Source organism: Lipophrys pholis (genome assembly GCF_963383615.2).
Source record: "Lipophrys pholis genome assembly, chromosome: 12".
Classification (NCBI taxonomy): Eukaryota; Metazoa; Chordata; class Actinopteri; order Blenniiformes; family Blenniidae; genus Lipophrys; species Lipophrys pholis.
In genome coordinates, this window is record NC_137641.1 from 18,625,038 (window position 1) to 18,637,234 (window position 12,197).

The 12,197-nt window shown below is 39.7% G+C and overlaps 1 protein-coding gene across 1 annotated transcript in view; it reads right to left on the bottom strand.

Moving 5' to 3' along the window:
* Positions 1 to 9,395, bottom strand: part of rimbp2a (RIMS binding protein 2a) — a gene marked incomplete at its 3' end in the record, with an annotated part of 71,491 nt that extends 62,096 nt beyond the window's left edge. The window contains exons 1-2 of the mRNA XM_080477307.1: positions 9,224 to 9,395; positions 8,671 to 8,814 (exon numbers count right to left, since the gene is read on the bottom strand). Coding sequence (XP_080333433.1) covers positions 8,671 to 8,808 — 138 coding nt within the window. The 5' untranslated portion in view covers positions 8,809 to 8,814; positions 9,224 to 9,395. The remainder of the gene's footprint in view (positions 1 to 8,670; positions 8,815 to 9,223) is intronic.
* Between the last annotated feature and the right edge of the window lie 2,802 nt (positions 9,396 to 12,197).

The window sequence follows — 12,197 nt, forward strand, 5'->3', positions numbered from 1 at the left end:
AAATCATAGGGGAATTAAGCAGCTGTTGGGACGAGGTAAGAAGGAAGCTGATTTAGAGGAAGAGGATGTAAACTCAGTCTGGTCCTCCTGAAATGAAACAGACTCTCAGGATAGGGAGACGCAATTTGCTCTGGTGTTTGTCAGGAGATAGGATTCTTCCCTGTATGTTAATCTAAAAACAGATTTGATGTTGCTCTCCAGTCTATTTACGTTGAGAGATAACAAAACAAATGTTTGAAATGGAAACACGTTGGAGAGCTGCAATCTGAAATCCCAAATGGGGCGTCGTCTTCTTATTTGCCTCCTGAAAAAGCACTCCGAGCGAGCCCAGCCTCTCCGACATTACTACAGCTATAAAAGGAAAACATTATCGCCCGAGACAAAAGAAACCCTTTGCTGCATCATACGTCTGAAGTCTATTCACTTTTATCTTTCCACTGCCTATCGCTGCTCAACTTCAACATTTCCAGATCAACATTTATATTCGGAGGCAAATTAAGGAAGAGGTGAAAGTCCATTGTTGTTTCCGACAGACCAACCAACAGATGGCTCTAACATCAGTTTACGTTATCCTAATATATCAATTAGCATGTTACCAGAACAGTTGGTATCTGGCAGAAGAAATAATTCACACACGCATGCAAACGATAACTGGATCTCCTTGATCGTGCGCCAGTTGATCACTCACCACAAAACAAATACTAAAAACAAAGTTGCAGACAAGATGGCAGTTTAGCCAGGCAGCGAAAGCCAACCAAAGCCAGTATGACGGGCCTGCCAAGCCGACAGAAAGACGGCCAGATCCACCTGCTAATACAGCAGACCTGCCAAGCAGACAAGCCTACAGATAGACCCACCAGTGTAATACGGTGGAGTTTCCAAGAACAGACAGAGAGATAGATGGACCTGCCAACCAGTGCTGTTGGTTTACCAAACAGACAGACAGACTAACACATTCAGTCGGCCTATTTAGAGCAAGATATTGAGCCATATGGACAACCCAGTGAGAGCTGATTTATGAGACACTCAAGACCAGAAAACACAAGTTCAATGTATAAAGATAATAAATAATGTTGCAGTCATGCGGCTGGGAACTGGGACAGATACCAGTTTGGAAGGTTCCATTTCCCGCGTTACAGCGATCACACAATAGGAACTAAAAAAGGAACATGGCCTCTGGAAGTGGTGCTTTATTGCTGTTCAAACAAGCTCATCATCATGAACGCCAACTAAGAGGGGGATGAAACGACGCTCAGGAGGCACAATTTATTTTCACACTCCATTTTTGCTCATTTGCAGCGCCGCCATTACTTTGCAGTTAACACATCTAACAACAGTTAAAACTATTGATATGAAGCTTTACAGTTACAAAGAGTGGGCGTGTTTCACAGAAGTGGTGAGAGGGAGTGTTGTAACTTATGCCTACCACCATTTAGCAAAATGAAGACAGATTCAATTGAACAAAAAGTGTTTCCTGACTTTTATACTAAAACTGCTGTGGTGTCATCGGATCTGCTTCTCGGGACTCTCCGAAGCCTCACACTTTCTTACCTTCTCATGAAGACGTCAGAAAAACAGGCCATGTTGTTGGTACCTTGTTAATACATATGGATGGAATTCATCCTGAATGCTTTTAAGGCAAATTTCTCTTCAGACAAAACAAATCTAAATATCCAAGTTCCCCTATTGTTTAGTTGAATCAACTACTCTGATCTGTAGCAAATAAGATACAATAGGTTACGTCGGTTAATCAGTTGGATGAGACGAGCGATGGCTGAGATGTGGTGGGACAGACAAAGAGTGATTGAGACCACCTTCGCGTGGGACAGGAGCCGAAATGCGCTGTCTGTCAACGACGGAGACGTCAAGTAAGAAGCTGCCACAGCCACTCCGACAATCATAACACTTTCATAAACAAGAAATATTGACAATTTGTCTTTGTAAAGATGAGCCAGGAGGGAAGAGTCGGAGCAGGTTCTTGCAACAACATGCAAAGTCGGTTGAGGTTTTGTGGACATAATATGTCAAAGATACTGTATAAATCAGCAGTTTGAAAATGTGTAAGGATGGCAGCAGAACAGAAGGAAATAATTACTTCAGAAATACTGCATACAAGGCAATTTGAGAGGAAAAGCCCTAAAGCTGTCACCTTGACAGACTTACCATCTAAGGGTTTTCTTTTGTGTGGTTGTATCTTTTTTTTCTTCTAAATCCATCACGACATGTTGAGCGCATCCAAATAAAACAGCGCAGTCACTCCCAAGCGTTTATCTGTATTTTATATGGCATAGGTTGCTCTGATCCAGTGTCATCTAACCGCGTAGTAAAAATGGCTTGTTTATTCCATTATTATATAACAGGAGCAGTGTCAGTCTGTCCTATTTCTCCTCTATCCGACCAAAGCATGATGAGACCTGCACAACAATATTTAGGAACGGAGCAATATTGTCGTCTCAAAAAGATATTGATTTAAGTCGAACCACATGATTCAGGACGAAGTTACTGACAACAGCTGGTAAAGGCGACGCTTGTGTTTGATTCTACTTGGCTGGTTTGAACAGCAGTCGTTGGTTTATTATTTGATAAATGAACATTAGTTCATTTAAGTGACCAACAAATTAAGACACCATTTCCATTTACCATTTTATTTGGATTCATTATACAGAAATTGAAAAGTTTCAAGTCTATTTTAGTTTTTTTCTTTATACATTTTTCCCTGTACGGAACGAAGATCAAATAAACAAAATGCTGCAATATTTGAGAAGGTTTTATCAGCTTTATTAGCTGAAGGTAATATTTATAAATAATGAATTGTGAAAAAATATCCGGGAAATATTTTCATTTGTATGACAAAACAATTAAATATAAAAGAATATTACTTTTTTTCCCCCAATAAATCTGTTTTTATTTAGGTTTTAGGCAGCAAACAAGATCATAAAAGCCAAGAAAAACAAAAGAAGTACCAGAGGCTGGTGCATTTCTTGAAGGCTAGACAGTAAAACATGCAAATTACTCCAAAAGTACTTAAGAAATGCAGTAATTGGCAAAGCATTGGGATGTTATAATATATCTCATCCATCATGTACTACCATTCATTCTGCAGCAGAGAAAAATAACCTGAAACATGCAGCCAGTGTTTATTAAGAGAACAAGGGGTCCTAGAAGTGTTGGTGGCCCTCACAGAGTGATGATCTCAACACAATCACATTTCTGTGGGTTTATATGAAGCGACAGAAGGATCTGCATCCAAAGGCCTGGAGTTAGGCCTCTGAGATGCTAATAAACAACATCCATGCAAGCGTCTTCAGAATCTTTGTACAACAGGGGCGTGAAAAACAAAACTCTGCTCTGAAGGCAAATACTGATGTCTCTCCTGCTAATTCCCCGACCACACCACCCGAAAAAACACCAAAACAGTATTTCTGATGGGAAAGACTTTCGGAACAACACACTAAGCAAGCTTTCATTCAATCCCTGGAATAATACTAGCAGAACACATTTTCTAATATTATGAAATCAAAGCCAGCTGTTGAAAGACATGGTCTACTAAAAAATAAAAAAAAATAGGCAAAAATAACTTTCTGCAAAAACTGTCTGGCCTGCACAAAGCTGCAGACAGAAATGATGGCTGCACACTGAATGGATTATCTCTTTAAAACTGCCAAATGACTGGGGGCTGGAGGAACTGTTTATTAACCAAAGCAGATAATGTGGGTAGCTATTAAGATGTTACAGCATATAATTATGTAATAGGAGCTTTTTACAACTTTATTGCCCGCACAGCCAGGCTTCCCTCCCCTTTTCCGTAATTAATAGCTACTGGTTTTAATTCAGCATGAAGAAGATAAATGTTGTGTCTAGTCATTCAACAGTTTACTTCATTAAAAAAGAAATATCTGGAATTCTTTTCTTGGAATTTCTGCAGTGTTGGCTGATTTACGTCAAAAGGATGTAGTAGATTGGATTAGGAAAGTAGATTTGAACGAGGCCACTGTGAAAATGTGTCGTGTGCTTATTTTTAACTAGTAGTCCGGGCTGCACAGAGCTGTAGAGTTTGCATGATCCCCCTGTGCATGTGTGATATTTCTCCCGGTACTCTGATTTCTTCCCCACAGTCCAAAAACATGGGGTTAATTTGTGACTCGAAATTGGCCATAGATGTGAACGTGAGGGTATGTTTGGTCGTCTGTCTCTGTCTCTGCCCTGTGATGGACTAGTGACCTGTCCAGGGTTTTAATCCGCCTTCTCCCACTGTCAGCTGGGATGGGCTCCAGCAGAATTGGCTATAGAAGAGAGAGATGGACGGTTGAAGTAAATACTCATATCGCCATCTGGTGTGTGAAAGAAACACTTGCAGCGAGTGGACAGCGAACTTACCAAGAAACAGATTGCCTGAAATGTATGTTCAATCTTTGGAAGGACATCAAGTTTGCAACCATCAGACACATTACTCATACTTGTGTCTTTTTTTTTTTTAAATAGCTGGTGGGTGTGGATTTCTACGTAGATAAAATCAGAATTTAATAATTGCACCTATAGCGATAGGCTGTTTTAATGAAAACGTATAAACACTGAGAACTGCATCACCTGCGGGCGTATTTTTATTTTATTTTTTACATTTAAATATAAAGATAACCACCAGCACATATTAAATAAAAAAGGAGTAAAGAGTGTGACATTATTGTGCAGGCATTTGCAGACCGTAATGACAATGTGCCTACCTTGCAGGCAAGTTCCCCCCTTTTGTCCCAAAATGACTCGCCGCCGTTCACGTCACATCGCACACCGGCGGGGAAAGCGGAGGCGACACGTCCGCGTGGGTGCACGTGTGCGTCCGCGCTGTCGCTGCTGGGCTGCTGGCAAGCATGAGGCTAAAAACAGCCACCTATCCGGCTCTGTCGCTCCCTCATTCCCATCACTCAGCGTGTGAATGGTGCTTCGACTGGCCGTACTACACCCCCTCCCTCCCTCCCGTCTCCATCCAGGAACACGTGCACGTTTTGCTCAATGGACTAAAGCACGCGTCACACGCGCGGCAGCGTGGCTGAGTTTAGCATGCAGTGATTTTATCACCTCAAACAACAGAAGTAAAGTATATATTACAAACAGAAAAAAATAAATAAATAAATGTTGGTAATCAGTCCTACTCTCACAATACTCTAAATAATCCAAAGACAAAATTGATCATTGTGTATCTTCGAAGTATATTTATAAATGTTGCGTGTAAAACATTTATAAAAGACAAATTTCAAAACGGAATGGGATCTAAATATAGATGTAAATATAACCATTGTAAAATGATTAAAGGTATCGTGAACAACATTAGCTATTGCAAGTTCATATCTTTCCTAATGTTTTTATTTATATTTTTCTTTTTACCCTGTGCTGTGGCCTTGAGTGTCCTAAAAAGTACAACGAAATGTGTTGTTGTTATTGTTGTTAGTAGTGTTGTTGTTGTTGTTGTTGTTGTTGTTGTTGTTGTTGTTGTTGTTGTTGTTGTTGTTGTTGTTGTTGTTGTTGTTGTTGTTGTTGTTGTTGTTGTTGTTGCATACAGAAGAGGATTAGGAATTACTGACCCACCTACCTTGGCTACTTTTCAAAGAGGTTCTAACTAGCCTGTAAGGGTTTTTTTTATGCCTATGATATGACATTTGATGACATAGCTGAGCCTGTGCCTCTGAGCTTAGAGATATAGTGACTTTCCTTTACAACGCCTGTGAGGTTTTTTTCGGAAGACAGAGTTCATTCAGGATTTTAGTTCAGTAAAATTGAATTTGGCAACAGCTTCACCATTAATACCAACAGTCAGCTCAGTAAGCAGGACTGTGAGACAACAGCTCTGCAACTCAGCAAGTGTTTTTGCGTACGACAAAAGCAGAAACATCAGCAATTGTAACATAATACAGTAATTTGTTAATGTATTACAACATTGGACAAGTCCACTGTCCATCACAGAGCTATCATAGTAACACATACACTCATTGATTGTACCCTGAAATCAGTCAACGTAGTATCAGATGTTCCAGATTGCAGCAAAAATAAAAGGAAACACTCCTTATGGCATGAGAAACCTCTGATATGGATTTAATATTATAGTAGGAGTATGCAAGGTTGTTATGAAAGTTAACCATATATTAATATAGGACAGAGGAGAGGACAAAATGAAAGGGACACTAAGTGAGCGTGAGTGAGAGGAGAAAGCACAACATACGTGCTGATCCACTCTGTTGCCTAGCAACCTCACTGTCTATTCCCATCTTTATCGTAGATGCATGGTTCTCGCTGTAAATTGCTCTGCAGGCTTGACATAAACCCCTGTGAGACAGGGGTTCAGGGACAGATGGAAATCAGATTGGGCAGAAACATGCAAATTCCTTTTTAAATATGCAAATAGCTGGAGGCAGATGGTCTTTTAACCACTTAAACAAGCTTCTAACTTTAGACCACGAAACTGCCTGGGATCGGCCTCAACGTAGTGGACTTTAATTGCAGACGTGTGCTGTCCTCCTCTGGACATGTCTGTTAGCTCACTCAACTCTGAAGGTTAACTCACATAGCTAAGTGGTATTTCAAAGTGTGGGACAGGCCACAGAGTCACAGAGGGGCAGCAGGAGAAAATCTTGGGATCAAGAGGCCTTTTCACAGCCTTTTTATTCCTTTATCCATTCAGAATGGAAAAACGAAGCTTAAAATGATCATTTCTATCAAAACATACATTTTGAGAACAGACTCTATTGTAGCCAATTAAAATTTGAAATCGGCTTAAAGTCAAAACTTTATGACATTTATAAAAATATATCAAGACAAGTAAAAGAGAATTCAAATTGAATGCAGATAACGAGCATGAAAAAAGTATGTTTTAATGCAAATAGGGAGCAACAGCCTTCAGTATCATCTCAACATAATTAATAAAGTGGGAGTCGGGTGCTGAGGGAGGGTAAGCAACATGGTTGAAGCTCTGTGGAGAGAAGGCTCCTTCCACACTTTGTAAGCCCCCTGCCGTAGCTGATGGATGGTGATGGATAATCTGTTGTTCCCTTTTATCAAAGGAGGATTAAAATTTGAGCCTCACACAGCTAATCTGAGTCAGACATGCCAGTTTCTGTCAGCGCTCCTGAAAACTTCCTCGCATAAGTTTAAAAACAACAGCAGACAGGATTACTTTTGTTCGGGTCAAGATAGATGACGATAAGAATAAATACATGGAAAAAAAAACTCATTTTTGGTCAGAAACACAAATCTCTCAGAGTAATAACTGAAAAGACCATGTAAATCCACAGCGGGGCTCAGATTAAAAAAACTTTTAGTGATAAAATGAACTGAATAAAAGTGGTGATTAGGCTGCACAACAAACATGAAAGCTGGAATTACTTTTTTTTTTTCATTGCATGGGTTTTAAAAATACAAAATGAATTTCCCTTCTGCTGTTGTGCTCAACAAATCAGGGAATGCTTTATAAAATATTTAAATGTTCTACAAACATTGTCCCTTTAATGTGTGTTTCAGTAAAAAAAATTTTTTTTTAATAAAGCCAATTGTTGTCAGTAGCTGTCAGTCACCAAATGTGAGCAAGAAAGTGCCAGTAACTATATGTATTTGAAAAATGAATGAAAAGGTATGTGGCTGATTGTCGCTTAACAAGGAAAAGAAAGAAAATGTTAAAAAAGAGAACAAGCCTTTCTATTCTCAAATCACATTTGCTCTGTTTGCATATGTATGAACACCATATATACACACAACTAGAACTCCCTATTATGTAATTATTTCCCGTTAATACTTTCTAAATGTGCACATAAGTACATTGAATACTACAGTTCAATAACTTTGGCGTTGCTTTTCAAAGTAAATATCGCTTAAGCAAACAGAGAATCAAAAGAGATTAAAATCACAGGAAAGGACCTACTCCAAACTCAAAATTTAAACAAACTAAACAATTAACAACTAAACCTTCACAACTGGCCGCAGGTGTTACACTGTGTTTATCCCTCAGAGCTGCTCAACCTCTCTGATTCATCCACTCAGAGAAAACAAATCGAGGCGGAACAAATCACTACAATGATTCTGGTCCAGATATACTAATAAGATTTATAAAACCTCTTCATCCCTGTAGACGTGACACACATTCAGCCTTTAGTGATAACAGCAGTTTGGTCAGTAACCGCAGATCCACTGAGACTTAACTTCAAGCCAATCCAATGTCAATTGGATCTTTAAACTTGATATCCGGATAAAGATTAAGCTAAGATTAATCTCCCCTCAGTCAGTTTGATCTTGGCTAAAACAGTAAGTAGTATGATGTGATAGTGAGGGGCAGAGCTTCAGGGCTGGTGGGGGCTCGATCCCGCCACAGTCACTGCCCTCGCAGCTATTCGGCTTATGCGATCTAAAAGCCAGTGTCATGGGTGGGAGTGAGTTTCTTCTTTGATATGAACTGTACTTACTTAACTAGTTACTTAAACAAAACACAACTACATACAAATAGAAGAATCTTTAACATTACTTTAAATCTTGGCGCCTATTGAGGATGTCTTAATAGTGTATTGTAGTGAACCAATTTAACAGTATTGATCATTTACTAGAGTGTTACTGACAATGCTCGTGGTGTTACAGTGATGTAGCTTTAGAAATCCCCACACTAGATACACAGGCCTACAGCGGACAGAGCATTACCTTGCCCTTGGGGTGCAGGTGATGGTGGTGCAGGTTTCTGGCAGTGATCATGGCCAACTGTTTCTGGATCCACTGTAACTCCATCTGGGACTGCCTCAGCAGATCCTCCAAGTCAGTGCTGGACTTCTGGTCCCGCATTGTCTTCTGTAAACAAACAACCAGAGAGGACAGACTAAATCGACAACAAAATTCTTCCATTGTCTTCACACGTCCATACAAACACTAGATGTAAAATTCAACACAGTAAATGCAGCAATACCAGATACAGAAGAGCATGCATACAGTGATTATACTGAATATTCTGTCAATTTTAGTAACATTTATTGCCAGTTTTACTTTTTTTTTATACCATACTTCGAAAACAATACATGTCAGTCTTTATTACAGATTATTTTTTTTTTTTTAAATAGAGCAAATGAAATAAAATCCAGCATGGAATTCTGATATTGCTAAAATAACCATACAAAGAAATATGAACAATGGTTATTGTAACCCATAAATAAACACAAAAATAAACAGAACATTAATTTATTAAAAAGCTGGTGGCACTTACTGTACAATCATTTCATCTTCTTAAAAGAAATCACTTAAAACCTGCTTGTTACTGTCAGTTTAAAAACCACATAATCATACCCTGACAAATAAATCAGACACAAAATGATAGTAAAATTACCCTTCCTGTCTGACACTGTCGCCTCCACATCAGTTCGTCTCCATGTATCTGTGGGTGCTGACTGGTGTGTGTGTGTGTGTGTGTGTGTGTGTGTGTGTGTGTGTGTGTGTGTGTGTGTGTGTGTGTGTGTGTGTGTGTGTGTGTGTGTGTGTGTGTGTGTGTGTGTGTGTGTGTGTGTGTGTGTTGGTGAGAGAGAGGAAGCTACACTCTCTTACATAAGAGAGGATTACTGTCTGACAGCAGCACAATATCAGGGCGGAGTTGGAAAAAAAAACCATAAGCTTTCATAAGTTGGCGCTAAATCCTCGTCCATGCCGGTCTGCTTTGTAACTTTGTGCCAACACACACTTCCTGGCACACGGGAGTATTCACAGTGAACACAATACATGGCGGTGACACAGGGCAAGGAGGAGAAGGTTAAAGCTGCTTGTACCTCAGCAGGTTTATCATCCTGCTGCTGCTGCTGCTGCTGCTGCTTCATCATGAGAAGTGCCCACCTCTGCTTTGTGTCATCTGTTCACAGAGTTTTAAACTGATGCAATTCGTCCATCTTGTACAGCACTTTATCCAACTGGGGGTCACGGGGGGGCTGGGGGGGGGGGGGGGGGGGGGGGGGGGGGGCAATCCCAGCTTACTCTGGATACACCATGAACAGGTCACTGTTCCATCACAGGGCAAAAACACTCACATTCACATTTAGAGTGCGCGGTTCATCTGACGTGCATGTTTCTGGACTGCGGGAGGAAACCAGAGAACCCAGGAACACACGCAAACTACACCCAAAAAAAAGTTGTTCTTGCTGTGATACAAGAGGCCTAACTACTACGCCACCATGGGGCTGTTGTTCATGAGAGAAAACATCTTTTAAAAATGTCTCTCTTCATTTGTCTGTCTTAAAGCCTCGGCCAAATGTTCAAACAGAGTCACTGCGCTGACTCACCTTGGACAGCTTCTATTTCCTCACAGGGATTGTGGAGGCGGAGGCCAGACACAACAACAACACACACACTCCCACACACACACACACACACACACACACACACACACACACACACACACACACACACACACACACACACACACACACACACACACACACACACACACACACACACACACACACAAAACACATCAACTAATCTACCCATCACTTTGATTAACTTCATAATATCACTGTTATATTATGAAGCATTGTATTCCTCCAGACAAGATTCCACTGTCATTTTCTAGTTTGTTTAATGTTTTTCCCCTTCAGTTTTCACAAAATTGTCCAGACAGTTGCTGGAAAAAGTTTTATAAAAGGGTATTTATTGCATTATTTGAAAAATGTATCAAACTATTTCTGTGAATGGCTTTGAAGCCATGATTCAGCCTAATTGAACATAAATACATGAATGAAATTATCAAATATCATGAAAAGTCAATGCTTTTCTCAATAATTTCTATACGTACAACATCTATACCACAAAGATATAAGCATTCTTTTTTTAAATTTTGATTAGCATATTATAGTGTTATAGTGATTGCCAAAATAGGAAAAAAATTATTTAAGTGTAATATGACTGTCAAATAATGGCACAAATGAACACATTTCTGAGATGCAGCTGTAGTTTCAGTTATTGGAAAAAATCTAAAAATCACTGAACTCACCCATTCAATAAACGGACTTGTGCCTCTCTCATCCTCTTCTTAGGGATGGCTTCTCACTCTTGTCCTGTGTGCCAAGCAAAGTTAGAGAAAAACAAAGACACATCAAGCTTCCATGACATGGATATACAGCCCATCCGGTAGCTTCCATGACTTCAGATATATTTTGATGCTGTCAACAGGCGTTGCTGTCGGTAGGTATGTTGCTTCCCAGTGATATGACTTGCTCTTTCGAAACAGAAGTCGGTTATGATTCAGAATTTTATCTCATGGTGTTCTTGTACCCGGGGCTGCCGGCTGTGTGACCATATGGCACGCTTAACAAGAGCAAGAAATGTGGAGATGAGCTGGGAAAAGAGTACTGAAGGCCGACCACTCACCTATACAAAGAAAAGCATATTCACATGAATTTATGGGAAGTAATTATTATTATTATTATTATTATTGAAGTTTTTGGAGAATAAAGACATGTTCATGGCCTATACCCTGGGCTACAACAAAGAAAAAAAATGTCAGACTGGATGCTGATTGTAGCAGGTGTGTATGTCACTATGGTCATCTGTGTGGATTGTATGCCGAAGCTCATCATTAATCTTTTATATTGTCTTCACAATAAGTCAATATGAGACATGATGGTAAAAACATCTTTTGATCACCGTTTATCCTCAAAAAGCATCATAATATATATCAAAGAGTTTAAATAGAAATTAAGATGCTATTTAATAAAGACACTGAAAATGGTCATAAAAATCAGCAGGTTGGTCACAAATTGAATGTCTGGCTTTATTTTCTCCTCAGAGACGTGAAAGAGATCCTTCTGGAACTGATGGAGTTCAGGTCCAATGACTGGGGCAGAGTCCCTGCTGCTGCAGCTGGTCAGGGTTTTTCAGACTGACCGACTGTTTTACCAGCATTTCATTGACCCCATGTGTGTTGATATATTATTTAATGTAACGTTTGCCTGCAATAAATCCTTTATAATGTGATGTTGTACTGGCTTGAATTTTTCAATCATGCTCAATGCTTTAGGTGACCAAATGACTCTGCGTTGGGACAAACACTGACCAGCCATGACATTATAACCACTGATAGGTGAAGCAATACACGAGGCAGTAAATTAATATTCTCTCCTACAATTTGATGATGTCTTTGAATGCAACAATGCATCATTCCTTTTAAATGACAGGTGACTCACAACTTTAGAAAC